The sequence below is a fragment of the Cyanistes caeruleus genome, chromosome 3 (genome assembly GCF_971803275.1).
Source record: "Cyanistes caeruleus chromosome 3, bCyaCae1.hap1.1, whole genome shotgun sequence".
Classification (NCBI taxonomy): Eukaryota; Metazoa; Chordata; class Aves; order Passeriformes; family Paridae; genus Cyanistes; species Cyanistes caeruleus.
The window spans coordinates 14,876,962-14,900,705 of NC_141703.1; the positions used below are offsets into that span (position 1 = coordinate 14,876,962).

Here is a 23,744-nt window from a genome sequence, read left to right on the forward strand (position 1 = left end):
CACAATCCTCATAAAGTTACCTCCAGAGTCACCCTTTCTTTTCTTAGTGCAACTTTCTATCACCTCATTAAAATACTGCACTAATTTACATTAACTTGTACACCATAATTGAGTTTAGGGGGTTTTAAACTCTCAGCTGGAAAGCTCTCAAATTTTAATGCATTGAAGCTCCCAGTTACCTCCAGGATAGTGTTTTTGTTAATCAGCTAATGTTACTCAGTTTTGCTTTTGCCTTTGTTTATACTTAGAAATTCTTAATATATCAAACTATAGCCCAAGTACCTTAAACTCCAGGGACAGAGACAATACAAAATTCAAATCAGTCATGTCTTTGGGAATCATGCAAAACATGCATCTGATGAATAAAAGAAAAAGAAAGAAGATAGGAAGTATAAAGCATGTTCTGGAAGTAACCTTCCTCTTGCTAGAAGGAGGCCAAATATTCACTTTGCTCTCAGAGAATAATCATTTAAAAGTATCAGAGACAAAGGCTACACAGTATTTTTATATCTTATATACATTATTTAGAATAAAGGTATTTTTTTTTAATGAGACAGAAAATGCCAAAACCACTCAGCTATTACCATCATCAACTCAACTTTGACATAATCATAGGAGGCCTCATACTCAAAATTTTCTCCAGCTTTAATCTACACTGAACAGCTCCTGAAGAACTAGTATCTGCTGGTGAATCAATCAATGCTGCAGAAAGCAGGATGACAAACACCACTCTAGGTTGTCAGTGTCTAGCTTTAGAAAGTTCTTAGGAAATATTTTACTTTAATACTAAGCTACAGTTTCTGACTTGGGTTGCATTTGTCTCAGGCTCACTAATATGCCAGATGGGTCTCAGAAAAAAAAGAGGTACCTGTAGATGTTTCTCCACAGATATAACTCAGATGAAAATGTTGCCTGCAGTAGAAAAAGAACCTCAACTAAATTAACTGGAAATATGATGTGCCTTTATACATGAGCAATCTGCCAGTATGCCAAGGGTGATGTGATCACAAACTGCTGAGAGTAACAGTGGAGGTCATTCTGACACATATGGAAAAGACTGATTCTTAGGCTCCATGGAGATATTTTGACATACAAATAACTTAAAAAGCAGAGTATTTTGTACACTGAAAGTTGGTCTATTTGCTTTTATAAGTGAAGTCTCAGAGGACCTGATTTTAGGAATGCTCAGCAGTACCAAGAACTTAACCCAAAAATTAAATACAGATGGTGTGCAGTCAGTTTTGTTCTGTAAAACATTCCTGTGCATACATAAAAAGTTGTTTACTTTATTTTCTAAACATCTTGATGAATTTCAAAAGGAGAGATTTCTGACCTCTTGGTCTACAACAAGCATAACAATATCTCATCATTATCCTATGCTATCCCACAGCTCTGGGTTTTGGTACATGAAGAGGCAAAGAAGAAATCGGGAGACCTTTACTCTGCAGACATTCATGGAAATGCCATGAGTTCTCTGTGTTAAGGAGATGCTCAGAGCAAATATTTCCAAAAAAAAAGGAGACTCCTAATATCATGGTTTCCTGCAAAATTGATGATTGTCTAACAGGTTTTGAAACAGTGCCTTTGTTTTGTACAGGCCCAATTCTCGTAAGCCGTCCTAGATTCTGCAAAGCTGCATCACTCAAAATGATGGATTGCAACTGGATTGTAAGTTTGCATGTCTCCTTCCTAGGTGCAACTATCAGACCTGTGTGTTAAGTGTGAAATGTATTTGGCAATGGCAGCTAGCAAACACAAAGATGAGTTTGTAAAGGACCACCAAGTCAGACAGAGCTCTGAGCAGGGGCTGTGTAGATCATCTTCTTAAAGTGAACTCCCCAAACAGATTTTTAACTATTATCAACCCAAAACCACTATCTCAGAGTGCAAATGAAGGTTTACAATCCAGTCTCTCCCTCTGTGTGGTATCTCTGCTGATAGGACTAGTTCCAGCAAATCCAGTGAATCTCTGAAGTGCCCCAAGCACTGTACAGTCCCTCGGTCCCCAGCAAACTTAATTTCTGTTCTTTCTGAGATCTGACAATTCATTAAGTCTCTCTACTGCACTGGTCTCCCTGCAGAAGCCCAGCCCTGGGCACTGGCTCTCTTGGCTGCCAGCTCTATTCTCTCCTTCCCTGACAAGCCCCCATATCCCTCTCACTGCATTACAGGTGGTTCTGTAGAAAGCTAATTATTTTTGATCATTAAAAGTTTGCATGAAAAAGTATGAAGAATAATAAAAATAAATCGAGTGCACTGGGTATTAAAAATTCATATTCCACACAGAATCACACACAGAGAATATTTTCCCTTCAAAAGAATCCAGGAAAGATAAGGAAAACATGTCTGGTTTCAATCAGATATTCACTCCCAACTTGGAGTCCACAGATCCACCAGAAAACAGCTGGGGGTAGCAGATCAAAAAGAGAAAACTACTTGCCAAAGATTACTAATGTCTGATGACAAGATGATGGCATCATGGTTTCCTTCATCACAGAATGCATTATAAACTGGCTCTGTTCTTCTGTGAGCAACAGTCAGACTCAGTGTCCTTATCTCACCATACAGAGCAGTTAGAAAAAGCACATTCCTGTATCAAAGCCATCACTTGCAGTTGGTATAAGATACAGTAAATAATAGAAATCAGTTAGATTTTTCTACCAAATAATGCAAATCAATTAAATATTTCCATCAAATTACCTTGTCTTACTTAGGAAACCCTTTGTTAAACATGTAGCAGCTGTAATTGTTCAGGAGGTATGAGCAGACTCAACTATTTTTCCTTTCCCTTTTTTTCCCCCAGCTTTTTTGTCACAATACCCTCAAGCTCATTTAAAGGACCAGGAAAATTAAACTATGAGTATTATTTAGAACAATAACAATATACTTTATTATGAGCTATTCATCACCAAAAAAAATTGAATTTTTGAATTTGTCTGACATTTACATGTGCCATGCTTCCTCTACTTACCACGAAGTTGTCAATCTATTATTTATGAAAACAAGAGACCAGAAATGGGTGTACATGGTTTCAGACAAATCTACTGGCCTGTGTAAACACTCATTTCCTCCCTCATTCTGTTTAAAGACTCTCTGCTTTTGAAAAATAGATGATTATTGCATTGAATAGCACCTAATGATGCAAAATTATAACATTCCTAAGGCTGGGAAATTAGTACTTCAGCTCTAATACAGATAGAGTGGTAATGTTGATATAAAAGCACTACATTTCAAGCAAAGCATCAGCGTTTCCTCTTGGAATTGTCAGCATTTCTGAGATCATAATACTTAAGTGACACCAATTTTCAATTAACCTTTTTATTTATTTACATATTTATTTTTGAAACCTAGAAATTGAAGAGGGTTTCTGAATTTCTTTGGTTCTGAGAAGAGTTGAGAGAATAGTTTTCTACAGGCAGCTCTTCCATACATTCCCATTTCTTTTTTTAATTAAGGTAAGATATACCTGTATGTGAAGTGTGTGGTTTCTTCCCACACATGCATTTAAGCTACCAATAAGCTACCAATTAGTCAACAATGCTTCTACAAATCGTATCTACCTGCTTGGCTGTTGCCTGTGAATTACTCTATTTTGGGCCCCAAATGAAGTAAGGCTGGGTCCACCATCCCCTGTGTGTGGTACAGGACTTCATGGCCTGGAGCTCAGCTTAGGTAAAATACATCTTGTTCCCAAGCAGGATTGTGCAGACCTGTTGTGTCCCACTCAGGCATGAAGCAAGCAGGAATGGCTCTCTCGGGGCAGCGAGTCTGAGATATGAAGTCAGAGTTTTGAGACATGACTCCTAAGACCAAACAAATCCGCCCCAAAATGTGTTATCTTATGCTTGACTGTGTCAGGGCCATGAGCGGAAACCTGGAAGTGTAAAGCCTTATGTTTAGACAAGAGTCTGACAGCACATTCAAGCTCTTTTCCCTTCTGGCCACAGATGAAACAACCAAGAGGAAAAAGGACTCGATGAAAATCTTTCTAGACCCTCTATTTGCACTGGCCTAGAACTAATTTCCGAGCCTTTCTCTCAGAAAAACTGAGCCCTTCCAAGCCTGTCTCTCAGAAAAAGAGAAAAAAGTCTGACTTTCCTAGTCTGCAGCCAGGAAGCTAAACCTAACAGAAACAAACCAACAAATCAATACAAGCAGTATGAACAGAAGCAAGCTGAACCAGATTTCATCCACCCTGACCCTGATGAGTCAGTACAAAATGTTTCAGCAAGAAGTAGACGAGACAAGTTTCCTCCATGTCCTCCTCCCACCTCAGCGTGCAGGTAGAAGGCAGACTGAGCCAATATAAACACAAACACCACTGAGCTCCCCTGTAATATGGTCCTTCCCACCATGGAGGCATTGGCACAGACCAGCAAAAGGAGATGACAGATCAGTAACCCTACAACTAAGAGACTAATGATGCTATATTTCAGAGCCCTGAAACAGCCTCAGGTGTATTCCAGTGCCAGTACAAGAGGGTCATGGGCCAGGGCAAATGGACATCTGGCTTGGATGGGGCAGGAGCACAGCAGTGCCAGTCAATGCAGTGACACTGCTGTGGCACTGTGGCCACAACTTTCAACTGACACTTCTTCACATACTGGTTTTGCAATCATGATTCAGACCCATGTACATTTTTAGCCACCAATGGCAGTGAGACCCAAAATTAATTCTGCCCTGAATGAAAAGGTACATGTCTGAAATCTGCTGCCCAATAATAGCTGTCCTCTCAACCCTCTCTCTTGCTACCTGAAGCATACCAGGGATCTCTCCTTGTACAGGATCTGCTCTACACAGCAGCAATCCTTACAACATTAGATCAATAACACATAGTGTATACATATGTCAAAAGAGAGATATGTAGTGTTTTTATAACTTTTTTTAGAAATGTATGGAATGATGCTCAGTCCTCCCCAAATGTACTCATGATGCAGATGAACTATGCTTATTCACATTATCCCAACATGCAAAAGAGTAAACACCACCTTTTTTCCCCCTATTAGTCTTTCTTAATGTTCTGTCTGATTTTTTTTTTGAGCAGTGCTGAGCATGAACCAAAGTTTTTAGAGAACAATCCCTAGTGACTCTGGACTCTCTGTCTTGCATGGTAATGTGGTGCTGATCTCACTGTGGGTGTATAGACACAATAGATTTTTCCCAGTGCTTTACTTATATTTGTAGATAAAGAATATGAACTTCATGTTATGTTGTCATCTTAATATTCAAATACAGATATAAGTATACATATCTGTATATTATACAGGCACACACACTTCAATTATACCATGAATAACTATTTATTAGTATATTTAACAGTGAATACCTCAGCACAGATGCCTAAGGAATTCCATTATTCTCCTCCCTTGTGAAATAAAACTATCCCTCCTTTACATTTCCTTCCTTTTAAACAGTAATTAACATGCAGAGGACCTTCTCCCCATCCTGTCACAACTTAATTTCTTTCAGAAAATTCAGCAAAGGACCTTGTAATAAAGGTTTTTTTGGCAGAATATCAACTGGATCAGTTGATCATATTTTCAGTTGATCATATTTTCAGCCTAAGGAATTCCATTATTCTCCTCCCTTGTGAAATAAAACTATCCCTCCTTTACATTTCCTTCCTTTTAAACAGTAATTAACATGCAGAGGACCTTCTCCCCATCCTGTCACAACTTAATTTCTTTCAGAAAATTCAGCAAAGGACCTTGTAATAAAGGTTTTTTTGGCAGAATATCAACTGGATCAGTTGATCATATTTTCAGTGTCTTCAGTGATGATGAAAAATAAATTTGAAAAATACTAATGCACTCCCAAAAGCTGTGTCAGTTCTCCCTCCTTATACTGTTTTCACCCTATTAGTCCTAGAATGTCTTCTAACAGTTCACACAACTCCAAATTTATAGATTGTCTGAATTCCCTATCCTGCTTTAATCCTTTCTAAAAGTTACATTTATATTTGTCATTTCATTCTCATCTAGTACTACTACTGATTTAATCAATAGACTCCATAGCATAGCTGAAGGCTTTAATTTTCATATTTATGTTCCCTCAGGGATCCCTAATAAATAGCACATGATTCTGGTAATTTGTCTGCATTCACTCTATGTCTTCTAAACCTTATTCTTTTGACACTTTCATTTGAGAAAGTTGTGTTTCAAACTCTGATCCCTGTAAAACAAAGCTCTCTGGTTTCAATGTCTTCTTGGTGCTGACATTCACTGAGAAGAATTGGTTTAATTTTTCTGCATTTTTACCCTGTGAGAACTGCTATTAAACCATGACCATCTATTGGCCTCACAGTCTTTCTGGCAGGCTTTCTAATATGTTTGACAAATAACAATATTCCTAATTTTTATGTCTTTAGAAAATTGTTGCCCGAAGTCTTTTTTTTCCTACCTTATTAATTTTACATTTAACTTACATTCTTTTTCTATTTGAATTTGATGTTCATTTTAGCCTCTTAACTCCTAGTAATCCCCCCTTCATCTGGTGTTTAACTCTGAAGACTTGTTTGGAGTTATTTTCCAAGTTTCCTTTTTCCACAAATAGAGTACATTTGACATTCCACTATATTATATTTAAGCAATCACCATGTAATGCCACAAACATTTTTTTTTTCTTTTGGCAGTTCCTTTTAATTTCTTTGAACAGTTTATTGATTTTTATGTATTTCTACATTATTGCAGGGAAAGGGCTAAATCTGAGTCTATTGTGATAATTATTGTGTCACAGCTATTTAGCAGTAATGTTCAGACTCAGGCCCAGATCAGGATTATTCATGGCTTGTTCTCCTGACATTGCTCCAATGACTGCTCTAAGAAGCAGGCATTTTCAGGGCCTAAAAGCTCTTCTCTGCAGAACACATCTCAGTCTGACATTCACCTTTGCCTCCTGGAGATACACAGGTGAATCTTTTCTGTCGGTGTGATCTCTGCCATCTCCATGAAGATGTCTTTGTTACTGTTAAAAAATCAAGCAAAATTCTGAGGATAATTTCAAACTGTTGAGACTTTAGCTTAACTCTCAATGGACATAATTTGTTTACTTTACTTGATTATAAGTAGTCTAGAGTCAGGACTAAAACCTGCATCTTCCAACCTTTTTTCTTTAATCAGCATGTTTCTGCTCACATTCATTTCTGTTCCTAACAATTTGACTTTTAAGGTCACTACACAGATGAATAACAGCAGTAGGAATTTAATTTCATGTTCAGCTGAAGGGATTCTCTGCCAGCAAATGAGATTCCAGGAGAGAGCTTTACCAGTCTTGTGGCTACTCCCCCAGCAATGCCACTGAAGCATTCTGTGTCAATGGAATCTTTCCTAAACAATGAAGCAGGCCAAACTTTAACAGTCTGAACTTCAGTCATCATCTCATTTTGAGGTCCTGGTCCTCCAGGGTGATGGACCATTGTGGTGAGACATTTGACATGATGCTTTACAGTGTAAAGCTTAGTCCTTATTTTGTCCACAGCACAGTCATGAAGTGTCCGACCTCACCCTGTGCTGCTTTTCTGCCTCACCCTCTCTCCTGTGTCATCTACTGGGAGGGAGGAAAGGGAGGGAGGAAAGGGAGGGAGGGAGGAAAGGGAGGGAGGGAGGGAGGGAAGGAGGGAAGGAGGGAAGGAGGGAAGGAGGGAAGGAGGGAAGGAGGGAAGGAAGGAGGGAAGGAGGGAAGGAGGGAGGGAAGGGAGGGAAAGGAGGGAAGGAAGGAAGGGATATTTGCTTTTTCAGACATTAGAGGAAGCAGGAGATGGAGAGCCTGTCTTCACTGCAAGAGCTAGCTTGTAAATTTGCATGGCAGGATAGCACACAGAGAGCTGAGCCCAGGAAAAGCACTACCACTGTCTGGATCTGGCACAAAGATCTCCAAAGGGGATTGCACACAACTTTATCTGCTGCATTAAGCTGAGCCACAATATTTTCTTTTCCAAGAAGGAATCAGGGAAGAAATTGACTGTCTGTCTTATTGTATCGGGAAGGACAGAATTACAGCAAAGTGGCACATGACTTGCCACACCAATACAGACACAGTCCACATCAACACAATCTAATCAGCTACACAAGATCAGTTTGGGTGATTCAGATTAATAGTTCAATCCAGAAGTACTAGCACATATTCAAGCTAAGGCATTTTACTTTTGTACAGTAGCTGAGTTATAAATGGAGCTAACATCTCAGAGAAAATAAGCCCTGGGCCATTTTCTTATGGAACAATGAAAAATGTGAAAAACAACTTCAAATAATAGTTATTTTGTTCTAGCACCTGCATAGCCATGCTATGCAGGGAATGTTGCTGATTAATTAATGAAGTCCATCTGATGATGTCTCCCGATGAAGAGCTTACAATCTATATTTCAAATTACTTTTGAAAATTTAATCATCAGAATGTAGAATTTGCTCATTAGTTAGTAATAATATATTAAGTTCCTCTATCTGTCCCCGAATCAAATAGATAAAGCCTAATTAATAAAAGGCATGCCACAGAATATGTGTAGTCCCACTGGTGCCATAAAATGTAGCAAGGGAAGCTATAAATCTTGGATGTTAAATGTACAGCAATGTGTTAATGGCACACTGGAATAGATTGCCCAGAGAGGCTATGGAGTCCCTCCCTTGAGATGTTCAAGAACTGTGGACACAATCCTGTGCCACCAGGAGTATGGCCCTGCTTGGGCAGGGAGGCTGGACAACATGACCTTCCAACCTTACCCATTCTGTGATTCTACTACAGCCCTCCATTAACACAGATACTTTATAAAAAAACCCAGAAATTATCTAAAAATATACTGTTTAATACAGTTCTTTCTCATCCTAGCTCCAACATGAAATTTTTCTGTGGTAAGTTTTTTCTAGAGCAGTACAGCACTCAAGCCTTTAAAACTTTTAAAGAGTTACTTCTGTTCTCACCCTACAATCAGTTAAGGTGATTTTTCTTGGTAATAGAAAAATCTCATGAAAAGTACAATATATTTAGCTGGAATCATCAGTGTAACATAATCACCAACTACCTGGCAAATGTGCACTCTGAGGAATAGGTTGTGGTATTTAGCCACAACTGCAATAAGCATCATAGTCACAGTGTCCTGCAGGAGGGAACAGAAGTGCTCCTCTCTCACACCTGGAAGTGATGCCTGTGTCCTTGACTTTCAATGGAGAAGGAAATCAAGCCTGCCCTACACAAGTGGCCGTGTGCAAACAGAGCACTGCCTTCTCAATGATGTGCTCCTAGGAGGCACAGCCGTTGTAGCCCTGAATTAAGGACTGTCCTGTCACAGAATGTAGGAGACTCTGCTCTGCCTCTAGAACGCTGAAGCCTAACCAGGATTCAAGTTAATGAAGGTGAATTAAAATCTATAAAGGTGCTTTATGTAATTCATTTATCATGACATGGAAGACATTTTTATCTGTTTCAAATTCCTTAACATAATTCCAGTGAGTAGCACAAAAATAACATTATTCCTGATATTTCTATTTTTGTATTATATATACTTATATATTTGAAAGCAACACAATTTAATTTCACTTTGCAGCAATTCACATTTGGAACCTTTCAGGGCAGCATAATAAATTCAGATCACCATAGGAATTCTATCCAAATTCTAATAGTACTTACAGTTACATAAACCAGAAAATTAAAAGACAATTTTTTCATTGTTCTTTTTTGTTATTTGAATACTGATTTCTGTAGAATGTAAGGAGCCTACAGATACATGTGCTAAGCTTATTTACTTCACAGACCAATACTATATATGTTACTCTAAAGACAACAGTTCTTATATTTTCCTTTTTGCATTCATTCCATGTCTCATTCCTCTTTACAAAACACAGCATACACATTTCTTCATTTGCACTCTTTACACATTTCTGTCATCCATGCCTCCCACTGACAGTGGAATACCTTTCCTTCCCAGCTGCAGTATCAGATTTTTAATCATAACTGATTCTCACTTTCATTCTTCTCCCCTGACACTAAACACATTTGCCTTAATTTACATATTAAAATCAATGTCACAGTCAATCATTAGGAGTTTACTGAACTCATAATAGTTGACATGGGTATTTTTTTGTCTCTTGGCTGCTGTGTAACATGAATGATCTTATAAACTTCCCATTTGCTCCTCATAGCCTATCCCCTTCCTGCAGAGCAACTTAAGACATTGCATTCCAAGAAAACAGGTTCCTAAAAGATTGATTTCCAAAGGAAGACAGAATGTGCATCTCAAACAAACCTACAGGAGTAGGTGGATGTCAGTCAAGCCATGTCAGAGTTCTCCCTGACTCCCACACATTCCTGTGTCTTTGCATTCCAAGGTCAAAGCAGCTGCTTGCTGACTAATCTCCCATAGTTCAGTAATGAGTATTCATTTCTGATTCTCCATAATAATAATTTTTAACTAACAGGTTTCTACCCCACCCCTCTGCTCTGAATGTCAAAATAAATTTACTGAACCCAGGAGGAGTATGATCAAGTCCAGAAGAAGTTTTAAATTCAGAGGTCTGAAAAATCTCCAGCCACATGCTTACTTCACTAGTGCTCCATCATTAAAATTTCTCCTTTTGGAAATGCACGTTGATTTTGAAACACCTCTATTTTGGCCAGTTCTGTTAGCATTATCTCCATTTTCTTGTGAAAATTCATGTCTGATTTTTTTAATCTTCATCAGCAAATATTTGTCATTTTTAAATTTGCATTAACTTCTGTACTTGCATCAAAATTTATTTCTAAAATATTTCTAAAATATTTTAAAATAAAAATGTTAATAGTCCAAATTATGAAAGAGACACCAATTTTGACCTCTTTTAGTGATTGTCCTTATATACTTGTCAGATAAGGAGCACACAGCTTCAATCTCACTTTCTGAACTGCCTACATAAAAATATTTTCAAGATCCACATACATTTTCTACAAAGGTGAATTGATTTAAAATATGGTACAGTGATTACATCTGCAGGTATTAATTGGCCTACACTTCCATCTCTTTGGAACTGCTACTTACAATTCCTACATTTCCTAATAGACCAGTGCTTACCAAGTATCTTTTCTCTCCATACCCAGTGTTCAAAACAATTAATCCTCTATTTTGTAATTTTGCTATTTAGACCTGAAATGCTGTCTCTTTTTCACTTCATAGTGGATTAACAGGGCTGATTCCAAGTAATGCTACCTATCTCCTATCGAATCTTTTGTTGTCCCTTTTGCTGATTCTCTGGGCTGGGAAATCTGATATTTTATGCTGCCCTTGTAACAAGACTGCTGCAAACACATTTCCCTGACTCCTTTCTGAACTCATCATTGTTAGAGGGCCAAATACAGAATGCATCAGCATGCAATACTCCAAATGGAAAGACTTTTCACTCAGAAGACTGGGTTGCGTGAGAACAAGTTCCGCTTGCCAGGATGAGTTCTGTGGCCTGACTTGATCCCCCTGTAACTACTGATTCCAGAAAATGAGTTTTTCTCTGCTCACTTCTGTCAGTAGCACAGCCTACTCCCACTCTATTGCCTGCCCATTAAAAACACAAAGGGAAAAAATAAGGGCTTTTACCAAAACAAAAAAGCAAAAAAGAAATCAAACCAAATAAGCCACCTATCAGACAAAATAAGATCTACGTCTTTTAATAAAACTGCTTTCAAAAGCACTTACCACAATCACCCCATCTTATCTAGCATGGCCTATTGTCAGTGTTCATACTGTTACTGGCCTAATTTATATAGTAAATTCTATAGAGCAGAAATTTTTCTTATTATTATCTATGCCTGCTATTCTGTGGGCTAACTTGTGCTTGGCTTCTGAAAACACCTTAAGAGATGGGGATAAAAGCCTGTTTTGCTATCATTTATCTCCAAATTCTGCATGAAGTGCTTTGTTTTGGGATTTTCTTGACATAGTACAAGCTCCCAAGCAAAAGGAGAGGCCTGGCCAGTTACCATATGCCTGTGGGGAATACGTGATGCCATGTAATGGGATACCACCATTTTGAGACTTTCTTCATGTAATCAGATATTTTTGTGAGGCATCAGCCAAAGTGATGCCACTGCAAGACCTGACAGGGTGAGTGAGAGTTCTTTCAGCTCCACAAAGACTAAACTTCTTTTCAGCATCTTTAAAATGTCAGTGATCACAGAGGTATTATATTTATATGCTTTTGTAAAGATAAGAACTGAATAAAAAATACAGCTGAGATTTAAAATTACAAAGCGAAACAGCAGAGAAACTGTTTTACCTCACATGCAGCAAGGGCCACATGCTCACCAGTGGGGCTCACCTCATTTCTTCCACTGTAACTGTGCTGACTGTTGTGCTGGGGATTTGTTGTGAGCAGGCAGGCTCATAGGGGTTTCATTAAGCAGCTGTGGGATCCTACTTGACTGCACAGAGGACAAAGATGTTGACGATTCCAAAAGGTTCTTAAATCCCAGTTTCCCCAAACTGACTGCAAGAATCACCTCCCCTGTCTCAGAGGTCACAGCTCCAGCTCCCCATGGCATGCTGTAGAGCTTGGCTTGACATCATTCCCACTGGCCTCAGCGTTTTGATGTGTACATGACTTTCTATGAGCCTGGAAGGTAAGAAATACAGGAAAACAGCTTTATACAGCTTCTCTTTCTATGTGAAGGTGTCAATAATTTTTCTTACAATGAAAAATTCTGCAAATAGCATGGGGGACAGGATTAGGTTTTCCATTGTTTTTTGGTTTTTGTTTTTTGGGTTTTTTTTGTTAATCTTTCTGGTTATTTCCAAAGTAAATAATAAATCAGTATTTCTCTTAGAACTGAAAATACTGTTTCAGTCAGACCTATTTTTAAATTCTTAGATGACTTGCAAAGATGGGATTTATCCCCTTAGCACAGTAATTTGCTTATGAAAACTACCTGAAATGAGAAGAATCCACCCAACCAGCCACTTCTCTTACCCTGGCAAATTAATGTACCAGAACACATGAAAGTAGAAAACATAGAAGAGCAATGCTTTTTTCCTCCTAGCTCTGTGCTTGCTAAAGCACTTGAAGTAAAACATCTATTAATCTTTAAAAACATTCAATTTAATTACCCTGACTAATGTTAGCTTGTACCAAATGTTACAGATATGTTTTCCTTCATAAAGTACAAAATGTTCTTTTAATTTTAAATTTGTGTAACTAAATTCCAGTCCTCTGAGCAATTTTCTACCTAATTTCAACTGTCAATTGGCACAAAAGCAGCTTCTCTACAGTGATCCAATCATCTAGTTCACTTCTGCACCCAAACAAATTTATGAAATGCAGTAGTTCGATTTTCTTTTCGAAAGTCCATCAGAGTAAGTTTGGGTTTCCATAAGATCACTACAGTTTCTATTGGAAACTCCACAAATGTTCTCTCTTGCACTAACAATCTGTGATCCGACTTGCTTTATATTGTCAGGTGATCCAGATTTGCTGGGGAAGGGCTGCAGAACACAATACTTGTACTCTGACAAAGTGTTGCAGGGTTGCGCTGTAGGCAACTTCAGCTTTCAGGCAGGATAACAGGTTGTAAAAGGTGACAATAAATCATGATTGGTCCTGCATTGCCTCCAGCAAGGCTCCAGAACACCAGACTGGCTGCTGCTTCTGCCACTAAGGATTCAGCGATAAATACTGATTGAAAACTGGTCTTGAAGAGGTATTTTTGCAAAGACATCATCATTCAGAAACAACAGTCCCCATTCTGACCCTTCCTGTTCTTCTGTTAGCTGTGGTAAAATGAATCTAGTCTTACAGGAATTCTCCTCTTCCCTCAAGTCCCCTATGCACACAAGTTAGACTGGACTACAAAGCAAGAACAACTGCTCTTTCTTGACAGAAGGAGAACAAAATGTTTTCTACTGTTTAAGCTCTCGACCAAGAAGAAAAAACTAGCGCGCACACACACACACCTATAATGTTTTAATATTACTGTTGTAAGAATGTAAGAAAAAGAAAATTCAAAGAGTATAAGGGAGAAAAGGATAAAATATAAATCGGTTTGTACAACTAAGCACAAATATGTGAATCATTAAACTTTTTTGAAGCAGAGATATAGGCACAGTGGAAGGGATGAAGATTATTTTTGCTTTGTATAATCTTGGCCCTATGGTACCAAGCCCAGCTGGGATTCTGAGGCTGTCCTATAGAGGGCCGACACATTTTCTCCTCAAAGAACTTGAAAGTCTTTTTACTCCAGTCATGAGATATGGAATGCAGAATGTTTAATGAAGTCCCTGGTTCATTAAACTTATCTTTGATCCAGTCTGAGTTATGATTATTCTGTAAAAACAAACCAAAACAGTCAAATATTGCTGTTTGCTTACTCTCCATACTGAGAAGTGATCCCTACAACTCATTACAAAGAAAATCCACGTTGCCAAGTGTATTGGTGTGGCACAGCCCGTTTTTGGGAGGCACAGAGGTCACAGAGATGACTCCTGTGAGGAGCTGCTGGAAGCTTCCACCATGTCCGGCAGATCCAGTCCCTGGTGGCTCTGGGGATGGACATGCTGCTGGCCAAGGCTGGGCCAGTGACAGAGGCTGGTAATGCCTCTGTGATGACATATTTAAGAACAAAATCAAAACAGTCACAAGTCTTTGCTTCTAGTCAGAGAAGAGGAGGAGGTGAGAACATGTGAGGGAAACAACATGGAGACACCAAGGTCCGTGGAGAAGGAGCTAAGGAGGTGCTCCAGGCACTGAAGCCGAGATTCCTCTGCAGGCAGTGGTGAGACCATGGTGAAGCAGCTGTGTCCTGCAGCCCCTGGGGATCCACGGGGATTCATGGGAATGCAAAGATCCAGCCACAGCCCGTGGGGATCTGTGGGGATCCATGGGGATGCAGAGATGCAGCCACAGCCCGTGGGGATCCATGGGGATCCATGGGGATCCATGGGGATGCAGAGATCCAGCCGCAGCCCGTGGGGAGGTGCCCACGCCGGAGCGGTGGATGCCTGGAGGAGGCCGTGATCCAGTGGGAGGCCCGGGGAAAGGGAGGGCGCTGCTCGCAGGCCGGGGCAGGCTGTCCCTGCAGGCCGCAGCCCTGGGAGGAAAGGCCCACACGCAGCAGCTGTGGCAGCGCTGGCTGCCCGCGGGGCAGCTCCCGCTGCAGCAGCTGAGGTTCGGCTGCTGCTCGGAGAGCGGCCCCACGCCAGGGCAGCTCCCGAGAGCCGTGTCCTGTGGGAGAGACCCACGGGCTCCCGGGGTAAGGACTCCTCTCCCCGAGCAGCGGAGGAAAATCTCGGTGCTGAACTGACCAAAACCCCCAGGCCCTGTCTCCCTGCGCCGTGGATGGGAAACAGGGAGGGGCTGGGGGGAGAAAACGTTTTAAGAGCTTCTTTTATTTCTCATTATCCTCCTCTGATTCTGTGAGTAATAAATTCCTTTACAACTAAAATTGAGCCTCTTTTGCCCTTGAAATATTTATCCCAGTCCTTATCTCACTCGTGAAGCCTTTTTTAACTTCCTTTTTTCCCTTTTCTCTCCTTTGCCCAGCTGAGGCAGGGGAGGGTGAGCGAGTAACTCTGGTGGGTGCCTGGTGTGGGGTCAGTGTCAAACCACAACACAAGGAAAGTCTAAAATTCTTTATTCAGTATTTCCTGGGCACTTACCTGTTTGCTAATCTGCATCCATTAGCTTGGTTTTTCTTTTTTTCAGGAATAAGCTTCTTTTCCTGCATACGGAAGTAATTTTATAGTATTTCTATCTTCCTTTTCACATCAGTTCCTTGCTAATGGATTCAATGGACCATTCTTAACTGCAGCCTAAAATTGTTGATTATGACTCACACACTCAAAGTAATACTAAACTCTGGATCAACCCTAGTAAATTCAGACATATAAACAGCTTGAAAAAGAGCCGCAGAAAAAGGAGAAAATCGCCTTTTTCAGAAATGCATGGTAATCTGCCAAGAACTATTATAGGTACAAATGAACATAAGAGAAAATAAAAACAGTTATAAATGGCAGAAAATCCTAAGACTCAAACTCATTCATGTAAAATGCATGACAGACACAAAGAAAGAGGGAAAGCAGTCATTAGAATGGAGAGGAATCACTTTATATATGAATGAGAAATCTTTGTTCAAGGAGAAATCCCTCATTGCATCAATATGCTTCTAGGATGTTTCCAGGAACATATAGAAGAACAAGGTACAGAGGAGGATGCAGAGAACAGCAACACCACTCAAGGCAGAAAAGGCATTTGGACAAGAAAACAGTGTATAGACCAGAAGTCTTCAGCCTGGAAGAACAAAATCAAAGGATGAAATAAAGGTCTACAAAATCATAATTTAGAAACTAGGAGCATCAAATAAGATGTTCAGAGATCAAAGAAAAAAGAAGTGTCTTTTTGAATTATATGCGCTTTAACTTCAGAACTCATTGTGCCTAGGTATTGTGTACAGGAAAGTTTACATAAATTAAAGAAAATTGTAGACATGTCTTCTGATGAAAAAAAAAATGCACAAAAGGTAACTAGGCATGAAAAGACACTCTATCTGAAGAGCTGCCTAAGCCATGAGTGTCTGGAAGTTCAGTAAACATACCCAGGGGAAACATGTTAGGTTTTTTTCCTTTATCTTTTATTGGTCGCTGTCAAAGACAGAGTACTTGCCCAGGTAGATCTCATATCTGAATCCTTCAAATTACTTCACACACTTCATGCTTTAAAAAACTTAACACTTTCCTTCCTGCCTATTGTCAGACCTTATTTTCTCATAACTTATTTTCTACAAGCTTTAGCACTGTATAACTGTCAAAATACTGAATTAACATCATTTCCATATTATATTGATAAAGAATGCATAGTCAGTATTGTGTTTTATGAAAATGAGGACTTTTTCATAATTTCATAGCTATTTCAAAATAGCTATCTTTTAAAAATTTAAATCCACTGGTGGAACAAGTAAAATCCCAGGATTTCTAAAAATACACTTAGCTTTTTTGGTGGATTAGCAACTGAAGGATTTTTACACAAAGATACAAATTGCAGGGACTAATTATCTAGTGTACAGGAAAGAGAGAAGATAGTAAGCACCAACCACAGCTAAGATAAGGGACAGGCAGACAAGAGTCAGAGGTGCTACACTATTACCACAGCCACAGCAAGGATTTTGGGGGACATAAGCACATTGCCCCAGCACACAGCAGGAAAATGCATCTAAAAAACAGCTTCACATTCCTTGCTCAGTGAGCAAGGCCAGTCAGATACATGGCAGCATCGCAGAAAAACACTGCACAACAAGCCAACTGCATGGGTATGATAGCATGTAATTAGTGTATTTTTGCAACACCCAGGGTCCCTGAGCAGCTCAGTATTCAAGCAGATGACCAAAATTGAGCTTGGAGGAAAAAATATGACATTACTTCATAAGACACATGGCAATGCTTTCACTGCCTGCTACTGGGGGTCCTTTCAAACTGGAGGATGAAGCCCCTGCCTGACGTGTAGTTTTGTAGAGCCACATCCATACACACATGAGCACAATGTTCCATCAGTACAATGTCTCTGGCAAGACACTGCCAAAAGACTGTGATGGAAGGTCTGATTGCAGCCTGATAAAATAACCAAGGCGGAAATTCATGTTAAATAAAACTTCTGGCCCTACACAGAGATTTGTTAGCTCATGACAGTCCAGTTCTCTTCTGGAAGTACTGGGGGTGGAGGGAGAAGGATAAAAACTTAAACTAGAAGACTCTGAAATAATGGCAGAATTAAAGAAAATCTGAAATCTGACACTTACTAAAGTTAGAAGACTGAATAATAACAACATAAATAGGGGAAAATACTAAAATTTAAGAGCAAATTTGGCATTAAAAATATTCAGCACAAGAGAAGAATGATCTATCACTCTTTCCTGACCCAAAAGACAGCGCAAAATTAATATACTGGACATCTTAAAATATTTAGATTCTCACTGTTACATCTTCACTTTTTCACTTTTTTTCACATTTACATGGAAATCTAAGTATATTTCAGTATAAAGACGTCGTTAAATTACCACATTAACTTGCTTCCCATTAGCATTTCTCACTGTTGACATCAGTCAGTTGCAGATGATCCATTATCAGCTTCTGAGATGAAATATAGACTCAGTACTGCCAGGCACACACCATGCTATGGGACACTGATTAGACCTTAAAATGTACATTAGAAAAGCCTAGCATAATTTTCAGAAGAATCTATCAGTCTCTAATGCATGAAAGGACCCAGTCAGTAACTTCAGAGTTACATTTTGATGTAAGCATTTTCTGCCATTATAGGAAGTTTCTATTTATTTTGATAATTTTCCTAAGAGCCTTTTGCAAACTGCCTAAACCTTGCTGAGATTTTTTTTTTTCCTATTAGCTGCCACAAGCAAGCCAAAATCTTTTTTCCCTCTGGTGCAAATGAGGCTGGGAAGTTCACATTTTTCATCAAGACTCTGATGGCAAGCAAATGTGCTGTAAGGGATCCCTGGGTTTCAGGTCACGGCTTTTCCCAAATCTCTGGCATTCTTAGGCTGCCACCAGGCTGTGGGACCAGAGCAAGCCTTGCCTGAGCTGACTTGTGCCCTTCCTGGTGTGTGAGGTGGATGCTCCTGGCGCTGTGCTCAGGGACTCCTGAGACTCCTGCACACACAAGCTGGGTGTGTGCGTGCACGGCCACGCACATCTCTCACACACACACACAGTGTGAGAGCCAAGAGCAGCACACACCCAGCTTGCAATAAGTATGTGGGCAGTGTGTGGAATGGCCTTTGTGGACAGGAGCATAAGCTGAACACAACTGATCTATTCAGTTATTTAATTAACTAAATAAAAACTAGCCTACATTTTGATGTGGATTACCCCAGAGACAGTGAACCAAAAAACATTTGTGACACCTTTTTGTTATCTGACCTCTCTCCCACTTTCTGTAAAAATTTATTTTGTCCTCTAGTTTAGACTTCAAAACACAGTCTTCATCACAACAACATGTTCCTTATTTTTCAAACAAAACACTGGAAACTGAAAGAAAAACCCAAGAAAGCTTTTAAAGAATTCAGAAGCATTCTGTAGTGCTGTCTTTATTCTTAAAGTGGCTACACTGAAAAATAATTTTATGCTTTAAATTACTGCATGAATGAAAGAAGTGTCTCTACTTACAAAAGTAAATAGCAGCTGCAATACTTTTGGCTTTTAAGGTTGAGTAAATCAGAAGCTTTGGATTTCTAAAGAAATCAACCTCACTGTTCCTTACTGGGTGCAATCATACAAAATTACGCCCTCAGCACAGAGCCAATTTAAAATGAGGGCTCACTGTGATTTATTAATACAATCTGCCAAGCTGTTAAGTTTGGATACCGTGTTCCAAACAAAGAGAAGTTGGTTATAGTATGACTGTACTCCTCTTTTTATAGCAACATCCCATGACATAAGATGGCAGCAGGGCCTTGTAGAACTACTCAATTTGTTTTGTCACCAAGAGACAATTCTTTGGAAGAGGAATTGCTAGTGGTCAATTGAGGTGTTCATGAAGGTGCTTTGCATTATTGGGCTGGTCATTGAAGAGGGAGTATTAAACAAACCCAGTCCCCAAAGGTTAACAGGGTTTTTAATTGCTGGAGGACATCAACCTTCTCTGGGATGACAGTGACCCTGTCCTGTCCAGGTGTGACTTCACCAGATGAGCTGAGAGGGCTCTGGCCCCCTCCCTATGTCACTGTTTAGAGAGCAGGATGCAGAGGCAGTCACTGCCCATAGCTGCCACCCTTCCTCCCCACTGCAGCTGGCCACATCCACCCTTGTCCCATACACCCAGCTGCTGCTATTAATACAATTTCAATTATTGCTACCAGTTGTTATTTAAGTCTAAAATCCAAGGGTGAAGTCTAATGCAGGCAAGAATGAACAATCTTACAACCTACTGTAAGCAAATAATGAAACCCTAAACCAATTTTTCTACTTTGTGAGATGAGGGGGGTGTTGTTTAACATACCAAAGTATCTATGTTCCCATTTCTTCTGTAGGAAAGAATTTGAGTAGCATGCCATGGAACAGGCAGGGAACTTGAGGTATGTCATGCAAATTTATGCAGAGCTGACTTAAAAGAATAGAAGCAGATTTTCTATATATATGCATGCCAATTACACCATATGATTCCATTTTTATTTCCTCTTCTGTGTCACTCTCCCTTCAGTTTCCTGCTTATCATTTCACACAAGCACATATGGGGGACCACACCTTTCACTTGCACAAACCAAACAAAACAAACCGGCTATTTTTAAGAATCCATCGGCAACTATTCATTCAGAGCTGTTCAGAGCACTCATCTGGGGTTGCTAGGTGACAAACTATGGTATTCACCTCTCTCCTTATTAGCAAAAGAATTTAGCAAGAAGAGTAAGAGATTTAACTGATTTAAGCACTGTCCACACGAACTGTGTCAAGCCTGCAGGAATTCGGGCTGTCAACTTGCTCATACTTCTGTGAAACTTTATCCTCCCCAGCTGCAGGGAAGTACAAGTGTCAATTAGATAGAAGCTCCATCACACTCCTGAAAATGTTTCTTCATTATCCTGATTTGGAGTCTAAATATTTGGTTGTAAGTGACACTGCTTAAATGAGACATGTCAATTTATAACTTGATGTTTCAAATGCTTTTTCGTTTTTCTTTTTCTTTTGTCAAATTCATTGTTGTTGCCAATACCCTGATCATGAAAATATGAATGAATGTGAATGACTTTAAGACTGGTAACTTGCAGGAAAGCAGCAGTGCTGTTTGTCATAGATCTGTATGTAAAACAGTCCTATCATTTCTAGAGATACCTCTTAAAAGAGTGCACTGCTATACAACAGATCTTGCTGGACATTCAGCCACCTTAAACTTTGTAATAAAGTCCTGCACATTCCACAGCCTCATAGTATCCACACAGCTTGATGTTTAATGTCCTAAAATATCTTGATAGCTAGCAAGTGGTCACAGATGTTTTACTAGGCTTTTATGAGGTTTACTTCTAAGGCTGCAAGGTGCTACTACAAAAACACAGATGGTCTGAAGATAGCTCACTTAATAAGTAAAAAGGACAGGGAAGACCATGAGCTCAGGGTAATGGAATTGTACAGCAGAACAGTCATCATTCATCCAAGACTCTCATTGCGCTCAGTGCAGAGTAAAATCCCACTGTGAATTCCTCAGCATTGACCCGGGCACCTGAGCCTGTCACCTTTTTCACAGTGAAATGTGCACCAAGATGTTGTACAAGGTGCAGTGTTGTATTTGTGTACCTTTCTTCTAGATCTGTGTGGTGTTAAATCTTTACTGAAAAATCAAAGACTGCAATGTGGAGTTCATGGTTCTGTATGCAAACATACTGGGTTCACTCACACCACAGGTATTTGTTGATGGAATAAAAAGAGCTTGAAAAAGGACAAGTCACATACTGCCCAAGCCATTGCTTTGCATGTAAGGGCCCTACAAACCTCACACAGAGTCAAGGACACATTTGGTGTGTTTGTTTCCAAATGACTGCAGGCAAGATGTTGTAGGTGCACTGGGCAGGAGGGGAGAAAGGAACAACAGCTGGTTTTGCTCTCGCTGGACTGCAAGCAATGGTTCCTCAACTTTTGGTGTTAATTGGCATCTTAAGGACAGTGGGAGGGGTTGTTGGCTTCCATCCTAATCACTGAGGAGGCATAACTGTATCAACACTGGCTTGTAATTAAGTGTGTGTGCTTCCATGCACCTAAGGGGTAAATTAGGAAGCATTTTTCAAGTGTGGGTATTGGAAAGCGACTCATCAGAAACAACATAAAAAATTAAAATCTGAATGCTGATCACCCTTTTCTCTCACCTCACTGCCTTCCTAAAAGTTGGTATATATAGTTATTCTAAGGATTGTGCTTCCAGTCCTTCCACCCACTCCATGCAGATTTACTTGAGGTCTTTTACAAGCTCTGGTTTAATAAATATGTGCATAAAATTATTCAACTTCTTCCCTGCTCTGCTTCTCTTATCTGCAGATTTCTGTGACACCACTCCTTCATTTCTTTGTTAAAGTCATGTCATCCAGCATTCCAAATCATTGATTGTTTGAGTCTTCTAAAATTAAACTATATTAAGTTAGGTTTGATTTGGTTTGGTTTTCTTTTCTGAAAACCTCCCAGATTCCATGTCTCCTAATAGAGAGACTGGTCCAAATCCACAGCCTGGCTGAATCAGAAAACTCAGCACAGAAAACCAAGCAAGCAAGATGTCAGAATTCTCAGTCTGAAAGAAAAACATCATCACCAACCACTGATTTTCAGGTGCCACATCTTCCTGCTCACTGACATATTCTGATTAAAGGCTTACGTGTATAAACCCAGAATGACTTCATTGACTGTGGCAGAATAACTTCAAATTTACACAGCTGAAATCAAGATCTCAGTACAACTCTCATTTTGTAGAAGATGGCTTGATCTATAGCTTTACCTAGATAGCAGAAGAATTTATGAGCACAAAACTAAAAAACAAACAAGAGTAACCCCAGGAAGTAAAACACTTTGGAGCCTGTATGCACTCTTGTGCAGTTCTATTTCATAGCATCAGGGATGAATTTGTCCCTTTTTGTTGGCTGCAGTTATTTTACATCCCTACATTTCTTTTTTTGTTTTCGTTCATGCCAACGAGACCATGAGTAGGCGTCATATAAGATAAATCTCACTAATTTTAAAAAAGAAAAGCTAGTGAACAGGAGGTGATAAATGCTGTGCTGCCTACTCAGGTTCTGTCACATAAGATGTCACTTCTTTATTTTAATTATATTTTCTGCCAACTCACAAAAGCTAGTGATTTCTACTGCATGTGATCCTACCTTTTGCTATGAAACTATTCTGCATAGCCAATTGCAAAAAACATCTACTTGTTTCTGTCCCAGTTTTCTTCCATATTCATTTTGTGGCTGCTTCCTGGTGTTCTATAGAAATTGTCTCTTCAGGAAATGTTAAAACATAAATAACAGCTTGTTCATTGCAAAATGACTCAGACTGCACACAGAATTAATTCTTTTTTCAAGCTTTAGTAAAACACATAAGGAGCCTAAAAGATCATCTGCATTTTAGATAGAGTTTTGCTACTGCATGCTCACAGAAAAAAATATCTATTTGATTAAAAAAATTGAAAACAAAAGAGCTGTGGTATCTAGAATGCACTAACAGTAAATCCTTATCTGTTTGCATAGCAGGTAAGAAAGAATTCTTGTCATTCTAGAAGGGGAATTAAATTCAGCTTCAAGCAACAGCAGCTGTTTGATGGACTGCTGACATTAGCAGATGCTTTGAGCAGAAGGGCCACCTCTCACAGACCTGGGCTGAGCAGTGCCTGCAGCTGAAACAGCAGCATGTGTACATGGGCCACAGACACAGTTATGAAATCCCACATTTCAACAAAATAAAATTCACTTTGCAAATGGGAATAGTTAAAAAAACAAAACAAAACCCACTTGTTGAACTAGCTGAAGCTAAAGCCTGAGGGAGAGTGAACCAAGACTCAAGCATAAGCATTAAGTCCTGGAGGAGTTGTTAACACAAGGTTCACACCAGATCTAGAGCTTCTGAGAGTGAAGGAGGTGGAACTGTGGTTTTGACTAATTTTATTTGAATTAAGACATCTTAAGGATTATTTTCAGTAACAGAGTAAGAAGCAATGGAAGAAATTGTTGTTTTATTATTATTATTATTATTATTATTATTATTATTAACTAGAAATCGAAAAAGTAGGAATGAGACAGTGGATTTTAGGACAGAACCTAAT

General features: G+C 39.4%; 1 protein-coding gene across 3 annotated transcripts; it reads left to right on the forward strand.

Annotated features, from left to right (window-relative positions):
• The first annotated feature begins 12,699 nt into the window (after positions 1-12,699).
• Positions 12,700-21,385, forward strand: LOC147653972 (uncharacterized). 3 transcript variants are annotated; one of them, XR_015284152.1, is made up of 2 exons: positions 12,700-15,358; positions 16,112-21,385. XR_015284152.1 is itself a non-coding variant. In XM_086879919.1 (2 exons), the coding sequence occupies exons 1-2, from the start codon at positions 14,824-14,826 to the stop codon at positions 16,130-16,132; spliced, it is 393 nt and encodes a 130-aa protein (XP_086736045.1). In that variant the 5' UTR covers positions 12,700-14,823; the 3' UTR covers positions 16,133-21,385. The 3 variants fall into 3 exon arrangements, 1 of the variants encoding a protein (XP_086736045.1); XM_086879919.1 differs by having other exon boundaries at positions 12,700-15,195; XR_015284153.1 differs by having other exon boundaries at positions 14,424-14,718.
• The last annotated feature ends 2,359 nt before the right edge of the window (positions 21,386-23,744 follow it).